Consider the following 21,624-nt stretch of genomic DNA (forward strand, 5'->3'; position numbering starts at 1 on the left):
GGGGGGGGGGGGAAGGAAGGGAGACAGTTGGGGGAGTGTCAAGAACGTTGGGGATACTTGTCTCTCCAGATTTATTTTCCTTCCTGCATCAGTCAGAAAAGGACAAATTCAAGGAAATCTGTAAATTTTTAAGTTTCCAGGTACAGAATCTAATTTTTCAGGGTCATCTTATATTCAGGGTCATATGAAGTAAATATCATAAATGGTGAAAGTACAACTGTATCTTTGCAAAGAGTAACTTCTAAGTTTAAAACTCAAGTCACTTGATTTACATTAACTTAAAGAATTAGACTTCTCAGTAATGTCTAAGGGTCTTTCTTTCTTATCTATTCTGGTGGAATAGATAACTCAACTGGACCATCGGGAGTGCATATGTACAGAACAGCACTTTTGTTATGGATGCACTGAAGCCATAAAACTGAAATCATAGAAAATGAGAGTTGAAAGGGACCTCAGAAAGTCATCTAGTTGAACCCCCTGCTCAAAGCAGGACCATCTGTAGTTAGACACACAACTAAGAGCCAGCAGAAATCCTGGTACAACATCTTTCTGCATCTTAAGCAGACATGCTAAACATGATTCTTGCAGAACCAGGAAACCTGTACGATAGATCTTTTATTAGTAGCCAAGAGCAATGAGTCATTTCCCCTCCCAGATGGGAGAAGTTAGAAAATCGGTGGCTATACCCATTAACTTGATCTGTTTTATTTCAGCTTTGAGTATGTGCCTTTGGAAATGAACATGCAAGAAAAGGAACAAGAACAAACCTAGAGTTGAGACAGTATTTTTCTTTTTCAGGCTGGCAAGGCTGCATACAATCCCATGTTTAAACTGAACGCACCCAATGACTTCAGATAATATTTTTCCAGGGAGAAACATGAAGTGTAATGGAACTATTTAATCTAAGTAATAACTCTAGGTTCAAGTCTAGAGTCTATACAATTATTTCAAAGAAAAGATGTCTTGATTTGTAGTTTAGCAAAGAGCAGTCAAAAAGGGAGTTTCAAACCCCAACCCTAGAAAGGCTTAGCCAGATGTTGGCAACCTATGGCCCTCCAGCAGCAAACCTGGACACCTGCGGCAACTCAGGCAGGTCAGCACTGCATGGGGAACAGTGGTGGCATTTGCTGGAAGCAGTGGCTCCGCATTTAAAACATTCTGCCACTCCATAAGGTTGTCAAAGCCCTGGCACATATTGAGTCTGAAGCACAGGAAGAGGAGAGAGATAGAAGGGACCTCACTCTACCAAGTATCTATCCCTCTGCTCCAAGTAAGATCAAGTCAAGAGAACTACCAGGGATACATAAAAATTTTCTCAAGGTCTTAGTTTTAAAACAGCAGCTTTTTATGTTAAAAAGTTCTAGGAGGAAGTTAGCTGTTAGTCTGAAGTCAGAATGCAAAGTAGATTTGTAACTAATAGACCTAATTTGTACCTAAATCAGAGGTTCAACCCATGTATTTAAGAGTCAAATGGTCTTCTGCTGAAAAATTTGAATGAGCAAAAATCAAAACATGGCATGGAAACACAGCAATATCATTAACAACTCTTATGAAAAGCAAATATGGCTATACTTTTGGGAGGGCGGGTGGAAAAGAAGGCAGTATCCTGTCTACAACCTGTCTGGTTGCCTGTCAGCTTGCTCACCTTGTACCTAGATAGTCTGGAACCCACAAGTTTCCATAGTTGTGACTTCTTGGTAGGTTAGGCTCCAAATGCACCTGGTACTATGGCAGTATGCCCAGCAGATACTTGGAGGACATTAATGTTTTTCCCCTGAGGCAATGGAGGTCCCAAAGCTACCTTCCTGGCTACCTCTGCAAGCAACCCTCCTGGATAAGCCTTCTCCCAACATTCAAAGACTAAATAATACCTGGCAAATTTGTGCTGACTCAAGGCAAGAACTTTTCCTCTTATCTCTGAAACAATTTTACTCTTATCTTCAGGACGACCATGCTCCAGCACATGTTGGATAACATAATTTCCATACTGATCCTGAAAATAAAGACAGAAAGTTCTTATTTATGTATCAAGTAATGTATAAGCAGCTTACCCATTCTTGCTGTGTGGGCTGGCGGCATGTTGGGGGGGGTGGGCACCAAGCCACAGCACAGAAGCATAGGAGTGGATATGGGGCTTCTGACCTGACCCCAGGCCTGCCCACAAACTATCCAGCTGCTTCTTCATGTAATACAATTAGAGGACAGTCCTTGGAAAATGTTGAGCATTTCCCCTACCTGGGTAGCTACATTTCCCAAAAAGTAAACATAGAAGATGGTATTCAACACTGGATAAAATGTGCCAGTGCTGCCTTTGGATGTCTCTGAACTAGCGCCTTTGATGATCATGACATCAGGACCCAAACAAAACTTCTCATTTACCAGGCTGTTGTCATCCCTACCCTGTTGTACAGCTGTGAAACCTGGAAACACATCAGAAACACCTGACAGCTTTGGATTAATACCATCAACGATGTCTTTGGAAAATCCTCTATTATCAACTGAAAGGCCAGAAGAACAAATACAAGTGTTCTGGCTGAATCAAACACTAGTGGCACTGAAGCCATGTTTATATGGCACCAGCTCTGCTGGACAGGATACATCATAAGGATGCCTGACAACCAGCTCCCAAAAAGGTCCTATACTTCCCAGCTCACTATTGGTTACCACTCTAGAAGTGGGCAAAAGAGGATTCCACTCTGAAGGCCAATCTGAAAAAATTAGTATCAGTACCCGTGAGACTCAAACACTGAATTGTCTCCAATGGCACCATGATGTACAACAAAGCATTGATCATTTTGAGCAAACACGCCTCATTGTGGAGGCAGATGATGAGAAACACCAAGGGAAAGAGCTGTGACCTAACATTACTAGGATCTATTCCTTCCACCCAGAACTATCTGCCACATATAGTAGTTGAACATATGGATCCCAGATCAGTCGCCTCAGTCATCTATGGACTCACCAATTACATGTAGTTACAAGGATGAGTCTTCCAGTAATGAGGGACTGCCAGCAAACTGCACCAAAAATGCATACAGAAAGCTGTCATTTTGAAGGGGCCATGCAACCTCTGAGAAAGTTCTACAGATACTGCTACCAAGAGCATATCTATACAAGAGAGTTACTGCAAAACAAATGACGGGCTAAATTCAAAGCACAACAGCTACTCCATAGTAATTTTCTACTCGATATGGACATTTCTTCCACAGTGCCTCTGTAGCATCCCTTAATCTTACAACGGTATGTGCATCACCCTAAGCAATGTATGTAGTTCCTCTGAAATTACCCAAATTATTCACAGTGCATGGTCTTCAGGAAATCGAGCACCTGTTTTTTTTTTTAAAGACTGCCCTTTGTGTGAAAGCATGTTACTAATGTGTGGTTGAGACAGTCTAAATTAAAGCTGGTTGGAGGTTTTCCCAAGTAACTTAAGCTAAACCACAAAAAGCATTCTTAGTAAATGTCCAAGTGTGGAGCTAATCCAGAACAACTATTTTGAGCTATTTCTCCACTGAGACAAGAGCTAATATGACTGTAGGCCTTATGCCAAAAGTATACCCACAGGGCCATTTATTTTCCTATTCATTTCTACATTATTAGAAAAATAAAGAAGTACGTCAGAAAGGTTATCAGGTGTCTGCTAGCTTGAAAAAAGACAAGGAAGTAAATCCAGTTAAGTCTCCAAGCTAGTGGTTCTCAATCTGCTTAGACTCAAGGCACTTATTAGACTCAAGGCACCTTCAGCAAATCCAGCTCTTAGTTTTCATTTGCTTTATGACTATGGAAAAATAATACAGAAATTCTTCTTCTGTTGCAAAGACCTCAGAAGGCTACAGCAGGTCAGAATGTTTTCAACACTATGGATTCCTATTTGAAATCTCTGATCTTGTGAATCATGTTTACATACCTAACAATGCTAACATTGCATGATACCCTGCACTATTACTGAAAGGATCTGAAGGCACCTAAGGGTGTCACTCACCTTGGTTGGGAATCACCGCTGTAAGCAATAGAAATCAGTAACACAACTTGAGATTTATCACACACAATCGTAAGTGTATGCTGACCTGCACTAGCTGTTCTGTGTGTTGGTGCAATTCTTCCAAGATGGGCAAGGTCTGCTCAGCAGTGCAGTGCTCCAGAATACGCTGAATTACTCTGCAGCCATAAGGATGAGTCGAAAGCACAAACACCTTAAAACAAAATTACCCATTTTTTTAAATGACAGAATTTTATATGTATGCTAAAAAAAAATCACATTTCAAAAGTCAGTTATCTTATCCAAACTACCATTTAATATACTCATTTCTATATAAAAGCACCCTCTAGTACTAGAAATTTCCACTTCCAACCACATTTAGGGCCAGACTAACAATAAGCATTGTACCTAGGGCTTCTGCTCTTGCAGTCACATCAGAGGTTCTCAGCCTTTGCTTGAGGGAGATTTCTAGCCCTCATGGCTGTAAAGAAACTTGGAACAATCTAAACTTATTTGCTGCTTTGAGATCTGCCTGATTCCATGGAGGGCCAGAAGTAACATCTATTGTGTGAATCTGCCCATTCATTTCAGTGGGATGTCAACACCAAATCCATGCATCTGGGGGCAAAGAGGAAGGAGGTGCATACAGACTACCCATGCACAGGACAAGGTGTTGTAGCATGTGGCGGAGCACACCCAGGTCACCATACCTCTGCCAATTGATGTAAAATTCCAGGGTCTCTATTTCTGCTCCTGCCTCTCTGGGACTAAGAGGTCAGCCACTTTTTTAACACCACCTGCCAACAACTGGGGACAGCTTGCATAATGTGCCTAGAGCTCTGCACCCCAGGTTTCAAATTCTGCAATCAAGTATGCCACAAATTTCAAATTCAATTATATGAAATGGACCTCCAATTGTGCATACACATTTTAAAGGTATCTATTAAATATAGTCAAAATTCTGGCTTCTTTTGGCTATTTAAATATTTTTCCAGAAATCAGATTTGTCCTTGCAGATTTGATTCAAATGTTACCTTTCTGTATTGCTCAGAACTGAATGAAGACTTATACACAGAAGTCTAGATAAGTCACACAACACCAAGTAGTTTAAATACAAGATAAATTAGTTGTCTACCCATGTAGTATTACAACAGCATATTTTGTATGTATTGAGATATGATAAAGCATGGCTTTCTAGTGGTGTTCTTCTCATTTAGTCAAGGGACTCTATAAACATTTCAAACTCCCTCCCTTCCCTTGCACCTTTTGGGATGCAAACAAAGCAGGGGCTTAAGTTCACAATCATTAAGGAATTATCTGCTATTTACGATAATTTTGGCACAGCTATTATTCAAGGCAAAAATTCAGCACAATAAAACATATGAGACAGGGGTAAGTGTGAGATTTTCTAATGAAGTAATAAAGCTGAGTAATAGGGCTGAGTTGTCTTGTAAAAATACTTTACCTCTACACAATAAAAAATAGTGACTGATTAGATAGCTTTGGAATATACTTCAGCCAAATTAAACTGTTTGTGTACTATAATATAAGCTTTGTACTGTAGGCTTTTGGGAAGAAGAAATAATTGGTCATCTTAAAAATGAGTCACAAACTAACCTAGATTCAGAAAACATTCAGAAATCATTGCTTTAAAGAGTAAAGCATACAGGAAGAGGAATTTTCTTTTAAGAGAGAAACTGGGAGTAGCAACCTCTACTTCCACTGCTTTGAAAACCAGATACATACTTTTGTTACAACACAGGCTGGCTGACATTATATAAAACACTGTATTGAATCTAAGATGAGGTCTCTTCCTCCCATTCACCATGGGGTTAGAAGCCCCTTATCTTAGATTTGTGTAAAAAGTGTGTGGCAGGGGTGGGGTGGGGAGGAGCAGACGACTGCTGCAGTTCTGACTCTGGCCCTGAGCCTGGGTCAGAGCCAGACTGACAGCAGCCTCCTGTCCCATTCTCTGCATCTTCTGCTCCCCCCACTCCTCCCCACCCCCTTTACCACCCCTACTGTCTAATGCAACCTGGTTAGAGCTGGATTCCTGGGCATGGAGAACATGGAAACTCTGTCCCCTGCCTGGCCAATCAGCAGTGCTGACATTGCTGCATGGACAGCAGGGACTGCTCTTCCATGGCGGATCGTCTTAAATTCTGGTTCTTCTTAGGTTCAAGTACATACAGTATTACGAAGAGAATTCAGAAAGCTTATTCTCTAAACTGAAGCCAAAAGATTTGACAGTATGCTGAGCATTTTTTCCATCAGACTAACAGCATTAGATCTCTATTCCCAACATAGTCATGTTCTATAGCAGTGGGGGCCAGCTCTAGGTACACCACAAAAGCTGCCCCCAGGTGTTGTTTGGAAATGATGAACATTACCAAGAGGCTGACTTCTATTCACAGAGGCAGGAGGAGATGCAGCCCACCCAGCATTTTACATAAGTAGGCAGAGGGTATTTACCTGAGTGGGCATGGCCTACCACATGCTATTCCCAACATACTCTTATTTTACAGTAGTGTGGATCAACCTTTTTGGCAGGTATGGCACAGGCTAGCCCCAAAACTTTCTTGAATGCCACTCTGGTCCCTTTCCCTTACTTGATCTGCTGCTCAGTTTTCTACTTTCCCCCTGTGCTCCCTAACCATATTGCTCCTCTGCTTTCTGCTTCCTGATTTATCTACCACTGTACTGCCTGTCCCCTCCCTATTCTGCCATGTGCCAGACACAGAGTTGCCTGAGTCACCTGTGGCACTGGCCACCCCTGTTTTACCGAAGTGGTATTATACATCAAACTGAAGTTCAGTACCACCATACCAACAAATGATGTTTCAGATTTACAAACCATGGAGAAATAATGAATAGATCAGTGCAACTCTTAGATTAAAGTAAACAAACTGATAACATTACCTGTCCTTTGAAAGCATCAATGATGAACTGGAGTGACTGTGGCTGGACACATTCGATGCATTTCTGAACAACATGGTTTCCATTTTGATCTTTCACGCATTTCAGAACATGACCATCCAACTCTTTAACCATTTCATTCTGTAAAAAAACAAAACAAAACAAACCAAAAACAGAATTATTTTAATTTCCAGATCAATATTTTCTTAAACAAAACTATTTTAAAGTGATACTCAAATTTTTATACCCACTGTGTATTCAGACAGATATTGCATTGACAGGTTAGACTAATTAATATTATTTTTAATTCAATTGTAACTTTGCAATAATGCAAATATTTAAATTTGTTTAGATTATCATCATTTAATTTGATTAAAATAAACACAATACAAAACATTTTTCTAACTTACAATTACCTGCTGATCAGGTGAGATAGACTCTAATGCTTTTTGAATAACACGACAACCATACATCTGTAGGGCTAATGGCAGAACATGACCACGTATGCGTGTTGCTAGGGCTAACTTTTGATCCAGGCTTCCAAACTATAAGAGAATAAAGATGCTGTTAACAAAAGAAGCTGTACTGCCATCCTGGGAATATAACTGGATGAAGGTTAAGAACAGTCATAGTTTACTACAAAATTGTAGTTTGCTATGCTTTGCTTATCACAAAAAAGCATTCCCTTTATTTCTGATGCACATAAATCCTTTAAATACTTATATGAAGTGTTTCTTCTCTAAACAGTTATCTTTTTAAGATTTCACACATTGGGATAGATCCTATTCCAATTATTAGGTGCCTAAGTGTGATCTCAATCCACCACGCTTGAGCTCCTGAATAATGATTAACAAAAGGAGGAGATGAATTTAATTTCTGGTCACTGCTTTTTGTGACTCTGCCCTGTAGCTAAGATGATGGTGTGTTACAAAAGTAGGTGCATCACTGGTCTTTCAGGGAGCTGAGTTGGGAGGAACATACTATCAAACTCAGGCTCACTTTCCACTTTGAAGATTTCAAGTTTCACCTTCCAATTGTGGATATTGTCGCACCTTTTTTTACTATATTAGTGTGATAGTGTTGGTACTTACAGACCACAATTAAGTTACTTTTCCTTCTCTTCAATAAACTGAGACAACAACTCAAGTGTTTTTCACGGCTCTTCACTGAAGTGTCCCCAGTTTTTCTAAATCCTATTTTAAAGCAGCAAACACTAGAACCAGACAGTATTTTAATACCATCTCACCAGCTCTGAATACAGAGTTAGTATCACCTCGCTATATTTACTTAACTTTTCTCTAGGAAAACCTTGTAAATTCTTTTCATATAAGCCCCTGCTCAAGATCTGTTGTCAATCATACCTTACATGACTGAGCTGACTAGGTGGAAAATCAGTCCAGATAGCATACAGAAAATGGAAATGGGCAACTTTAAACTGGTAAAGGAGCACAGCACTCCTTAACACCCCATCCTCACTTGGCCTCTCCTACACTCCTGTGGAGCACTTTCCACTTCAACATGGAGCAAGAAAAGCCTTTCAGAACCTTGGTGCAGCCAGTAAGAGGTAGCTTATAATGTCAGAAAGCCAATAAGGCATCTCAGGCCTAATTTACATGACACAGTTTTGCTAGCAAAACTCAAATTCCCAATTCCTCCAGAAGAGCGAGTGGGTCTATATCTAGTGCTTCCCTGTAGCAGCAGATCCCTTTCCTTCTGTTGACAGAGTACCATCATTCAAAGAAGGCTTCTGCTGCCACCCAATAAAAAGTGAGTGTGTAGACATGCCCGTGTCTGCTGGCTGCCACTGTCCAGTCTGTAGTTAAGTCATCTGCTGTATGTGGAGCCACATGAGGTCAGCTGAAGTCACACGGACATGAACACACTCAGAGGATTTCCCTCTGACAACTGTTGTCTACAGGAAGAAATTCTGGTGACACAAGCAGCCTATTGTAGATGAGGTTTAGCTTGATGGGTGAAAGTCTGGAAAAGTGCAAAACCTGGACCTACTATTCTACAGAGAGAAGTTTCAAAGGAGAGGATAATCTAAGGTTGTAGTGCACCAAAACTACATAAAATTAAACTCAGTTTGTGGTCTACTTTTGAACCCACCAAGATATGACAACATCCTCTCTCAAGTTCAAAAGTGAGCATAGTATATTTTTCACAGAAAATGTTACAGAGAAAGTGAACATTCCCTGTAAATCCATGGCTACCTAAACTTAGTCAAGAGCACTTAAAACCTTTAGCATCCCCTTTTACACCCTGACTGCCTGGCAGGGCTTCAGCTTCTAAGGTTCTTAAAAAATTTTTTATTGTTACCTTTTGTGTCCCTAGCAAGGTTCTTCTCAAATTAGAACAAGTTGTGTGGTGTCCAGTTCTAGGCACCACATTTCCAGATGTAGAGAAGCTTGAGAGAGTGCAGAGGAGAGCCACTCATATAACTAGAGGCCTGAAGAGCAAGCTATATGAGGAAAGGCTGACAGATATGGGACTGTTCAGCCTAGAAAAGAGTAGACTTTGGGAGGGGTTGGTGGCAACTTACAAATATATCGGGTGAGCATCAGGGGCTAGGCGAACAACTATTCACCAAAGTGCCCTAAGGGAAAACCAGGAGCAATGGTCATAAACTCCTTGAAGAAGGTGTCAGACTGGATACAAGTCAAAACTTGTTCACAGTTTATGTGACCAGACTCTGGAACAGACTCCCGGTAGGGGTGGTGCAGGCACCTACCCTATTGAACTTCAAAAGGAGCCTGGATGCACACCTTGCTGGGGTTATTTGACCCCAGTAGTCTTTCATGCCCAGATCATGGGGGTGGACCTAATAATCTCATGAGGTCCCTTCCAGTCCTGAACTTCTGTGAAATTCTCTCTTAATTTGTCTTATTACAGGAGAAATGAACTGCAAGTTACAGACATAGTAGTAAAAGCATTTCAAGCAAACTAATAAAGGATTTTTAAAATTTAATTTGGGATGGCAGATGACTTGGTGCCAAGGGAGGCAAACTAGGTATAAAAATTAACCAAAAGTTGTATCAATTTTCCCTACTTTCGTGGCAATTTTTTTTTCCCTTTGCTGGCAGGATATATCCATTTAGTGGAAAAACATAGAAAAGTTACAAGATGCTGGATCTTTTTATTCTATACACTGTCATATCACCTTTGATTACTTATTCAAATAAACAGTCACTAATGTCTGTATCTATAAAGTGTCCTACTGCAGGTCTATTCACACACACATTTATTCAAAATTTCAGCTAAGGGTCCCCATACGTAGTCATATCAGGCAACATATGACTCCCCCAAATAACAGAACTGATGTAAATAATATATATAATTCCTGGACCACGTTTCAACATTGTTAAAGGACTTGTTTAGATTTATATTATTTAGAAACTGCCTGCCAGGTATGACTAACAGGTAACTTTTCAGAGACATTTTATGAAATGTCATGTCATCTCTACTTAACCACAATATTCCTCCTTACAATGGACTTTGCTAGACAAAGCCTTGGCTGGGATGATCTAGCTGGGGATGGTCCTGCTTTGAGGAGGGGGTTGGACTAGATCTCTTGAGGTCACTTCCAATCATCATTTTTTTACAATTCTATGACAAACTGTTTTACCCAGCTTCTTAACACAGTCTGGGCCTAGGTATGGAGAGGAGAGTAACAATCAAACAGGACAGGGCTACTTCAAGACAATGATAAATGAAATGTCTCTTTTGAGGATCCTATCTGGGAACCACTGGAAAAGAAACATGGGCAACAATATGCAGAAACTTGGGTACCACCATATCCATACAATCCTATTTTGCTACAATACTAGGAAAACAACACAAGCAAAAGTATGACATTTGGTCAGTATTTCTACAAGTGATCTCAAAAGTATATCCTTACCTCAAAAAACTTCTGTATGACATAGTTTCCAAATACATCAGTCATCAATTGATATGCCGCTTGCAGAATCTCATTAAATACCATCTGGCGCTCAGCTGGAGTAGCTCGTTCTAGCTTTTGCTGTATGAATCTAAGCCCAAAATAAATTTGCATATTATATGCAGCGAGAGAAAAACCTCAAATGCTGTAAATTCTTCTATCTGATGAGATATCAGATTGCTAAAATGGGGATTATTTAACTAAATTATCTTAAAAAGCACTAATTTCAATAGTGGTTTTTTTTTGTTTTATTTAATACACAGAGAGGTGTTTTTAACCCTGGCACATGTGTATTTAATGCCACCATCATTGCATCTCCTGCCATGCCGCACATTCATGGCATGATGCATTTCTTTTGCATCAGAGATCTGATTCCAGCTGCACCACTCATACTTACCAGTGCAGGGGGGGGGCCCAGGATCATGATCCCAGACTCCTCCTGTACCAGGAAGTTGAAAACTAGGAGCCCAATGAATCAGTGTGGTCCCTGGGCTGGGACCCACAGTCAACTGATTGGCGGTCCCAGCTCTGGCACTACACTGGAGTCTCCAGCCAGTTCCAGTGAGGTCCTGGGAATGACAGGTGATTGTGGGTTGCAGCTCTGGAGCTGGTTGGAGATTCAGTGCAGTCCCAGGCCTGGAGGATCTGCCAACCAAGCCCTGCCACATAGCCAGCATCAGGCTTCATGGTAGGGGACTCTGCCACACAACCAATTTAAGGAGAGATGGAAACCAGCCACAAAATTACTACATGTACTTTGTGGAGTAATTTTGTAGACTGTTTCACATTTTGTAGCGTCATTAATTGCCTAAATTTGTGGCTGGGTTGCTATTTAAGATGGCATTAGTAGGTTAATCGTGTCTTCAGGTATAACATCAGCCTGAGGCCTCAGACTAACAATGCCTACAGCTTTGATTTAAAAATGTTCGAAGGGCAAAATGTTGACCAGTTAATTAGCCTATTCAAGAGACAAATGCAAGTGACCCTTAATTAGGTGCTGTCGTTCCACTGAAAAATTTCTAGATTCCAAACGCCATTCTTTTGGGGAGAGACGATGTGCGATATTTAAGCTAATAGTTTAAAGTTAACGAGAAACTTTTTATTTTACAATTGAAAATGTAGCTCCTCATTCAACACCCTGGTAACATTCTCCTTGGTTTGGAGGCAGACCAGCGTGAAACTTTGTGTCTCACTCATATGGCAGTTCTCTTAAAAGGTGACTACAAATACATCCCAGTGTGGCTACTAGAATGACTACACATTCCTAAAAACATTTATCAAGACACCCAAGTCTATCAAACTAAGCATTACTATTACAAACTTCACTATGCCACTTACCGAGAACCATGCTGATCTTGAGAAAATTCAACAATATGTCCAACAAGGTCTCTTAGCTGAAGGTTGGGGAAGCGATTATTTCTAAAATCTTCCAGCAATCTACTTCGTCCAGATGGCATAATATCAGACCTACTGTAACGAAGACGTGAAGGAGGGAAAAGCTGGCTGCTGGAGCTAAAAAGACTGGAGGTACTCGCAGCACTGCGATACTTTGCTTCTGCTCCAGGCGCTGCAGAAATATAGCGACCACTACCATTTGTCAGTCCTCCTACAAGGAAGCAGTTCTGTCAGTGAAAAGCTTTGAAGTGAGAAACAACAAAAATGAATGTAATAGATCATGGATGTCTTGAAGCAAAGAAAACAAAATGTCTTCTTGTTACTTATATTCACCTTTCTGTAGGTGAAATGAATGCATGGCTATATCCACAAAAGATTCTCAATTTATTTTTTTTTTTAAAGTAAAAAGGCAGGAGTGAAAAGAACTTCCACTGGGAAAACTGATGCAGTATGACGTATTCTGTACATCTGTGTACATTTGGAAACTTTAAATTCAGCATAGTAGGCAGGTTTCCATTTCACAAGCACCACTAACTCATACTCTGGCTGGTAGCCTCAAAGTTGGCCAAAGGTTTAAAGAGGCCATGAAATCTGAACTACCTTTTGATCCCTGGAGGTACCTTACTGTCATTTATAGCACACTGGCACTGCACTGTGTGGAAGAATGCATGCTGCTGTTGGCCCATGCTGTACCTGCTCTGTGGGAAAACAGACTTCAGCATCCCAGGCTTTAAATTAGGCACCTCTTGCAAGCACTAGGTTTATGGTGAACAAATTTAAAAATAAAAAACGTCAAGAATGGCTGTCAGGATTGAATTGTAGCTTTGATTGTTTTAGCATTAGTTAAACTGAAGTTAATTTTTGCAATGGTAATCCCTCCACTGGCTGCCAGTCCACCTGATCAAGAGTTACCAGCCCTGCATATCATACTTAGCTGGCACACACTGGCCTCATCTGGTCCACAGGGCACCCCCAGAAGCATAGCAGGGCAGATCCATGCCTGGGACAGCTGATGCATAGGGCACCACAGGCTGCTGCCATGATGGTGGTGTGATTAGCCGCTGCTGTGGCAGTTGGCTATGTGTGTGCTTCCCCTGCAAAAAAGGCTGGGTTGCTGTCCCAGTCACCACCTCCCCACCTCAGTTATGCTACTGGGACTCCCCCCTGAGATGCATAACACAGCTCCATGAGCTCGATCTCACCTGTGAGCAGTAAATTGATCATCACTACACTTGCACTGTATCACATCAATCTCTGAGCGTTTTGACACTGCCTTAAAAGCTCTCTCTCTGCTCCGCCATTACTTATATGAATTGAACTGGTCCTGCTTTGCATGTCCTGTTCTCTATTTTGTGTAGTTATCCAACTGTCTCACAATCCCATCACTGTCTTCTTCCATGTAAATTATAACTTTCATATATTGATTCACAAGGTCCTTCTCCCCTCCACATTTAAACACACAGCACACACCACCATAATCAAGTATCAAACACGATACTTAAGAGACACCACCTCTTTAAAGAAAAAATAACAAAAGTCAACATTTCCTTCTGACGACAGCTAACAAAGTCACTATGCTAAGAGGTTTCACTGTTTTTCCAGCATTTAACCACACACACATACATACATACACACACACTAAACTAAAAACATTTTTACCAGCATCAAGAAGAGCAAAAACCACCTAAACTTTTAAAGGAATTTTAAAAAGATAAATTGCAGAATGTGCTGTTTGAATGGTGCTCTAAAATGAAATGGATAAAAAATTTAAATTGACAGTGCCCCAGCCAAGCCTTCAATTATTCAGCAAAATATCACCCATCTACTAGACCAGGCAACCACATTATTATAGTGGGATGGCTACTTCCTTGTGAGATCTTCTAAGCGCCCGTTTTAAAAAAAAAAATGTTCTCTCAGTTGGCTAATTCGTACTGTACAAGGTAGTTTGGTTTGTTGCACGGCATAATAATTTGCTAAAAAACATATAAACAACTGATTATAAAATAAATACATTTTTAATAATTTAATGGTAAAAACAGTAAAGAAATATGTACTTTAAGCCATTAGCTTAATCTATAGTATGATTAAGTGATGTTAAATACAGCTCCAAGATTTGTTGTTATTTTATTGTTATAAGGCTGGCCACAAAATTCACACCTTATAGCTACCATTTCTATAACTACCTTAATAATTGCTATTTCTAGAAATGGGCTGACAGATGATGATGATGATACTATCACACAAAATAAAAACATATTATTGTTCTATAAGTGAAGCTGGATGCAGAGAAGTTTGTTCTGAAACGATTTTTTTTTTTTTTTTTTTTAACAGCAGCATTCTACACAGTGAAGTTTAGCTTTTAAAAACTTAATTTTTCAGCTTCTTCAGTACAGTAATTTAACCGTAGGAACAAAATCTTGCCTTTTGTATCAGCAGTGTTGTGATATAGTCTAAAGCCACAAGATGGCAGCAAAAGTCTGTTTAATGGAAATGTGTCCAGCATTGAGATCTTACCTCCATACTAGAATATGAAGGATATTCATCTTATGTAACTTAACTCAACATGTATTTTCAGTATTTAGTCATAGTCAGATAATTTTGAGTAATGCCACATCTTTGTGGGATTCATTATCACACAATCAATCAATCCATCGGAGAAATTGTGCGCATGTATTTGGAACAATTTAAACAATTTTTTGAAAACTGGGTCTCGTGAGCATAAAATAGATTGTTTAAATTGCTGGATAAATCTTTCTGTCTTTTAACTGTGTCAAATTTCTAGAACAAAAATATATGCATATAGCATATTTCATCTTTAATTACCTAAAGCTACACTTTACATCTAACATCTTTTAACTACTGGCAATGAAGACCAAGTGCTAACTAACACAGTAACACTTACTATGCCAGACACAAACACAAACATTTTCCTGCAATAGGGGTATTCTTACCTCATTTAAGATGGGACATACAAGGCTAAGATACCTCCATCCCTGATATGTTAGCCTGAAGAATGTGTCAAATTTCTTAGCATCTTTTTTATCCCTAAAAGCTCTGATAAACTCGTGCTTTTAAAGTACTGGGAAATACTGACTGCTTGCAGAGGTAGTTAAGTCTTCTTTTTGAACCTTTTATTATAGAAATAGTATTAAACCTTAAGGATAAAGCTGAATGGACTAAAAGCGAAAAATCTCAGACTAAGGGCAAGTCATAACGGACATTTCTCGCATAAGAACATACTTTCAGTCACTTTAGGGTACAGATACAAGGACTGCCTAGCTTTGCTCTTCTCCCAGCTTTTGTACACACATGACATTCTCAATCCATACCAAAAACACCCCAAACAAAACACATCCAAACAATGCTCAGAGATGATGCCAAGATGTGTATTTTGTTGCTCACCATACGTATTATAGCTTAAGATGCCTTGCAATTATTATCATAAAATGATTATTAGCTGAGAAAAAATACCTCACATCTGAGGTTAGTTACTAAAACCCTTTAGTTTCCTTATCACAAATTTAGTTCATATTTAGAGATCGAACCATTAGCAGTACATGAAGCTAAAGATTTCCAATTTAGTTGGAAATAAAAATTGTGTGGTGTGCCTGGTGCAGTAGCAGAGGTATTTCTAGCATTTATGAACTCACACAAGTGAGATCTTCAATACAAATAATAAACTCAAGAATAATTTTAAGTATTAAAGAAACAATGTACATTAAGTATAAACTACTAAATTCCTGAACTTGGATCATTTGCGTATTTCATGAAAAAGGAGAAGGTAATCTATATTAAAGAAAAGCAAATCAACTTGATTTAGACAAATCCCTTCAGATATTAAGTTGTTTATATTTATTTCAAAGAACAAAGTAGATCTAACTTTCTCCTAAAGTACTAAAACAGAGCTATGGTACAATGGATGCTGTATTTAAATCTTTTAAACAAATATAAAATACATTGCTTAATTGTGAAAATAGCAATTAAAAAGCCTGTAAAGGTATAAGGGAATAGCTTCAACTGCTCCTCAGCTAAGAGGACGTCAGCTTTTTTTCTTCACCTTCTCAAAGGACAATGTAAAGGACGAGTTTTTTTCTTCTAGTTTTTATTAATGAATTCAGTGCTTATGATGCCTGGTTTACAGAAGTCCTCCAGAGCAGGTGCACAGCAGAGGCAACGCAAGGTTCCCCCCTCATTGCCTGCCAATGGGTTTTGAATCTCACTCAGATTAACTAATCATAGAGGTCTCATGTAGGGTAAAAAATAAGAGATCGTTAGCCTAAAATGTTACCAAACTTTGCCTGGCCAACATGAACACAGCATGATTTAGAAACAACCAATCAAATCAAAAAAAATTAAAAAACTCTGCTCTAGACCAGAACACTCAAAACATTATGCACCACCAACACAAAGTCCCACTAGCCTGGTTTGAAATTTGGTTCAACTTAATTGGGTTCATTATCATTTTATACTTAGGAGTGAAAGGGTAGTTCAGTTCAATTCATGGCTCAATTTCTGCTCAGATTTAGTACTATAAAGCCAGTTAAGCAACTGGTATACCCCAATCACGTAGGGGTGGCTTTATAGTTGTAGGTGTGTGAGTGAGTGAGCGAGCGAGCGAGCAAGCAAGTTGGGGGAAACAGCCAAACTAAAGTGAATTCCTGCTTCATGCTTGTGGGAAGAAAAGGGAGTGACAGGAGCTTAAAAATATTAAGTAGCATTAATTTCTTGCTAAGCAGTAGCTGTTCATTTACCATTTAAAACAGCACCTGATAAAGAAGGGGGTATAACCCATGCACCCTTCACCAAGTATTGCACTCTGTTGTCCCTGCAACGTGACTGGGATCAACTGAGTTTGACACCTATTTTCAAACGGGCTAAAGTTAGATCAACCTGTCCATACCAGCAGGCAGAACAATGAAGTTCAACATCAGATTTGAACCAGGAGGGAGAGCTGGGGTCGAAAGATATTATTGAAATGGAGATACTTTAGCATTGTTCTATTCTGAAAAGCGACCCAATGAAAACAACACGCATCTTTGAATCTGTTTCCTGTTTGTATTCAGTCATACTGGCTTACTGCATAACTTTTTGTGATTTCTTTCATCTGAAAGAACTACAGATGAACACGGCCAGTTAAGAGAGGTTCATGAGCAAGCCAGAATAAAAGTAACCAAAGTAATGAGTTGCAGACATTTTTACCACCCCTTCCTACTAATGCAGCATCATTAGAAACAAATGGGCTGCAGAGGTGGAACTGAGGAAACTGTTTAAGCAGCAAAATCTTCATTACTAATTATGAGAATCAAAAGACCCGAAACAAACAATCCCAAGTCAAAAAACCAAACCAAACAACAAAACAGCCCCCTCCCCTAGAAGCACACCACACATTCTCTTCTAAATTTCAGGTTGAATTTGGAGGCTAGGAAAAGACAATGTATAGGCAAGCTAGACATCTCTGTTCTGAAATTGCTGAAACAGCGCATGGGACCTCATGGTCAGTCACTTTTCAGAATATAACTATCTTATGGGTCTCTGCACATCATTTAGCTGGTAAACTAGTTGCTAAAATGTTAGACAAACAATTGTACTTAGTTCACATTGGCAGGCAAACGATCTGAACAGTTTTCAAATTTATGTTTAACAATTTCTGCTGATACATATAATCCTTTAAACTGGTGGCCACTATCAGTTCTCAAAATTGAAAGCACCTTATTTAGTTCATTCAGAATTAAATTGACTTTATAACTGTATGAATAAAGCCCTCCAAATTTTGGTTGAGAGTAATTATAGCTTTCACTAGCAGTGAAAACTATAGAGTTACAAAGTGGTTTCCATGATAACCCCATTGTCAGATGTTCATAATTTTCTGAAAAGCTTCCATTTGGGCTGAAACTTTTCATGCTTGGTCTCAGCCCAAAGGTGTACTGTGTAGACCTGAAAAAGGAAAAAAGGTAAGTAAAAAGATCAAATGTGCTGAAACATCCCCTAACCCAGTCTTTATTTAGGGTACTCAGCACATAACCAAAGTAAAAGGGGACACTAAACTGTAAGTGTATTGTCTATTTACAAGTACATTTAAATGTTAATACATACACCAGTCACACATTTTGAGTTTAAAAAGTTAATTCCCCTAGGGCCTCAGCTTCCTTTCTTTTGCGCATTTTATTTGTATTATGCCAAAACAAATACAGGGACTAAACTCTCTACTACAAAATAGTCACTGAGGCTAGAGAAGCAATTCTGATTACTAAATGCAGTTTTATGGTACAATTTTAGCACCCAAGTTCAATCACCACAAAAACTACAATGAAAGAGGAAAAAGTTTTAAAGTAATTTTGGATCAAGACAGTAACTTTAAAAATGTCCAATCTGGTGTATGCACATTGTTATTTTGGCTTTGGGTTTTTTTGCCTTTTTAAAATCAAGCCATCATCTCATTGGCTTAAAAATTTACATAACTATTGCTAATTAAGTACCTGAAATACACCTGACGTAAAAGGCACCATGGAAAGAATGCATTATGGTCACAACCACTGCCACTTCTCATATTCTCAGAACTGCACTTACTCAGTGCTGAACTCCTGACATTCTGGCAATGTATTTGACCACAAGGCAGCGGACTCATTGGTTCAAAATATTCCTTTATGTTCATGTTCAATATTGTAAGTTTTGCTCAAGCTCTTCTCCTAATATTATAGAATGAATGACAGTGAAAGTGATTTCACTATCAAACAAAACATATATTTATCTTAAAATATCCTCAGTAAAATAAATAATACACTTATATCAAGCACAAATAAAAATAAGGCATCGTTGCCTGTCATAAAATAATAGAAAATAACATAATACAAAAAAAAAGTCTTAGTCTTACTGGGCTCTTGATCGGGCCTCCTCCAGGGTAGAAAAATCAATTGTTGGCCCCATACTGCAAAATGCTCAGTGCCCTCCACTGTCACATCAATGAGAATTTGAGCGCGCTCTGCAGCTTTCAGGACTGGGCCCTCTACTTATAAAACTGTTTAACAGTAAAGGTAATGTGACATCTCTTATGCAACATATATTTTACACATAAAAATACATACACACACACATACGCATACAAACAAAAAAGTGCTTTGTTTTGTTTTGTTTTTTTACCTAAATGCAAACTGGATGAGGATCCATGTGATGAAAGTGATGGCGGTGGCGTAAGTGAATGTCCTGGAGTTTGGCTTGGCAGAGGCATGCCTATTGGACTTGGAGAGGAGGAAAATCCCAGACTATTGTAAAATGGCTGCCCTATGGGTGCTAGGCTGCTACTAGATCTTTTGTACAAGTCAGAGCTAGTAGACAGAGAATCTCTCCTTGTGGCACTACTACTTGCAGAACTGCCAACTGAAGAAGAAATAAAAAGACCCTATTACATACAGTGTCAACTGAATAAAACCTATCCCCAACTATCGCTGGGCAATAACAGATGTGATCACAATAATTATAACAATCGTTATGACAAAGACAATTACTGTGATAACCATGCATGCTTTTTAATAAATCATAGGCGGGCATAATTACACCACTGAGAAGGAAGCATTAGTCAATGCTCACATTTTCTGACATTTCACTCTAAACTTATTGGGACATTTTAGTACTGCGTTTTAATGCCCCGGCTTCAGGCTTTGGGACAAGTAATTTAATTTTTTGTACTATGATTTTTATGAACAAATGGTTTTGAAAACACTGCTATTAATCTCTAAAAAAAAATACATAAATAAATAAATTCAATAAGGAATACCCGTTGATGTTACTTGATTGTCACTGGTGTTTCCATGCCAGGTGTCTATCTATACTGACTTTGATACAGCATCAGCCCAAACAGTTCAGCCAATTTAGAAAAGGGGGCCAGTGAAGAATGTGTTGCGCCCATGTTAAGGTTTTAACATTTTTTAAGTTGGCACGTCCAGATTTTAGGTCAGATACTTGAAATAACAGAGGTGACCCAAGTAGGATTTAGGAATTTCCATGCTATTTTTAAGAACATCTATTCTAATTTGGCTAAAAAATCACAGTTAACACATGTTCAACAGATACTTGAAAAGGCTTCAGAATGAAGATTTCTATCTATACTAGCAGTGCTTGAGCTTTGGGCTGATGAGCAATGTTTTTGCAAATGCAGCTCCAGGCTCTGGGCACTAGCGTGGGAAGCAGGGATCTTGCACCTCATGCTCAGAATGCCCGCCCTGATATGACCAACTGCAGTAGATAAAACAGCCTGTTTTGAACGCAGATGGGACAGAAGCAGAAACGGGAAAGTGGGGAGCAGACTGGGGAAAAGAAGACTAGTAGAGGATTGAGATCAGACAATGAACTGACAGGAAGATTGTAACTGGTTGCACAAGGAGACTGGGAAACTGAGAGATTGGGTTGGGGAGGCGAGGACGAGAGAGAAGAGACAAGTTTGATGAGAAGCCAGAGCACAGAAACAGCACTGACCAGCTAAGGTAGGAGACTGGGAAAAAGAGCTTCTTGTAATGAAAATGAGACAGACTGGATTAGGAGCAGAAGGAAGGAAATTAGAAGCCAGTGAAGACAATGAATACAAGGTGCTGTCTATGCTTACCTCCCAGCCTCCAGGCAAATTAGATTAAGAGGAAGGATGGAGGGGAGGGTATGGAGTGGAACTGAGACATTCTGGATGGACACTGAGGATAGGAAGGAGGACTAAGGCAACTGGTATGAAAACCCTAAGAAATGGAGACTCTAAACATTATAAACCTGTTGACGAACCATGTGGGCATTAAATACTCCAAATTAAAATTTGATTTCTTTCTTTTATTTTTTAAAGAAAGTATGAAGTTACACACAAACATGTTAAAACATTTAAGGCTGCAAAATCAAGCACTCAATAGTTAAGAAGTGCCAGCACTGGGACTGCTTGCAAAATCTTAATTTGGCTTCCTTGTACACATGCAGTATGATAATGTCTAATTACACGGCCATATCCTCCATTCCAGTGGGGGCCAACTTTTTGCAAGGCATGCCACAAATTAGTCCTGTAGCCTGCCCAAGTGCCTCTTTCTGCTCAATTTGTTGCTCTGCTTTCTTTCCCATACTGTACTCCCTTGCCCAATATCCTCCTCTCCTTCCTACCGTATTCTGCCTACCTGCTCTTTCTGCTTCCTGCCTCCTTTCCTATATGTCACTTGTAGTCACCCCAGCTTTATTCTATGTAGCCCCAGGACATTCAATTCACCACATATGAAGTGGTCATTTAATGAGTAATTGTCTAAAGCTTTGGCGTTTTTCCTTATACAACAAGAGACTGTGCAGACTGACAATGTTTTAGGTTTAAATGTGAACAGCTGGAGAAGGGTTTCAGCAGAACAGCAATGCAAATATGCAGGATGCAACTGGGACAACA

At 39.4% G+C, this 21,624-nt stretch overlaps 1 protein-coding gene across 8 annotated transcripts in view; it reads right to left on the reverse strand.

Annotated features, from left to right (window-relative positions):
• Positions 1-21,624, reverse strand: part of PUM2 (pumilio RNA binding family member 2) — a 141,708-nt gene that overhangs the window by 6,995 nt on the left and 113,089 nt on the right. For 4 of the 8 annotated variants that reach the window (XM_019520801.1, XM_019520795.1, XM_019520794.1 and 1 more), the window contains 7 exons: positions 19,365-19,601; positions 12,171-12,438; positions 10,794-10,923; positions 7,306-7,440; positions 6,899-7,036; positions 4,068-4,193; positions 1,872-1,993 (listed from right to left, as the gene is read on the reverse strand). In XM_019520801.1, the coding sequence (XP_019376346.1) occupies positions 1,872-1,993; positions 4,068-4,193; positions 6,899-7,036; positions 7,306-7,440; positions 10,794-10,923; positions 12,171-12,438; positions 19,365-19,601 (1,156 nt within the window). The remainder of the gene's footprint in view (positions 1-1,871; positions 1,994-4,067; positions 4,194-6,898; positions 7,037-7,305; positions 7,441-10,793; positions 10,924-12,170; positions 12,439-19,364; positions 19,602-21,624) is intronic. The other 4 variants (XM_019520797.1, XM_019520796.1, XM_019520800.1 and 1 more) reach the window with 3 other exon arrangements.

This window comes from Gavialis gangeticus, unplaced genomic scaffold (genome assembly GCF_001723915.1).
Source record: "Gavialis gangeticus isolate Ggan-Ray unplaced genomic scaffold, GavGan_comp1, whole genome shotgun sequence".
In the NCBI taxonomy this organism is placed as follows: domain Eukaryota; kingdom Metazoa; phylum Chordata; order Crocodylia; family Gavialidae; genus Gavialis; species Gavialis gangeticus.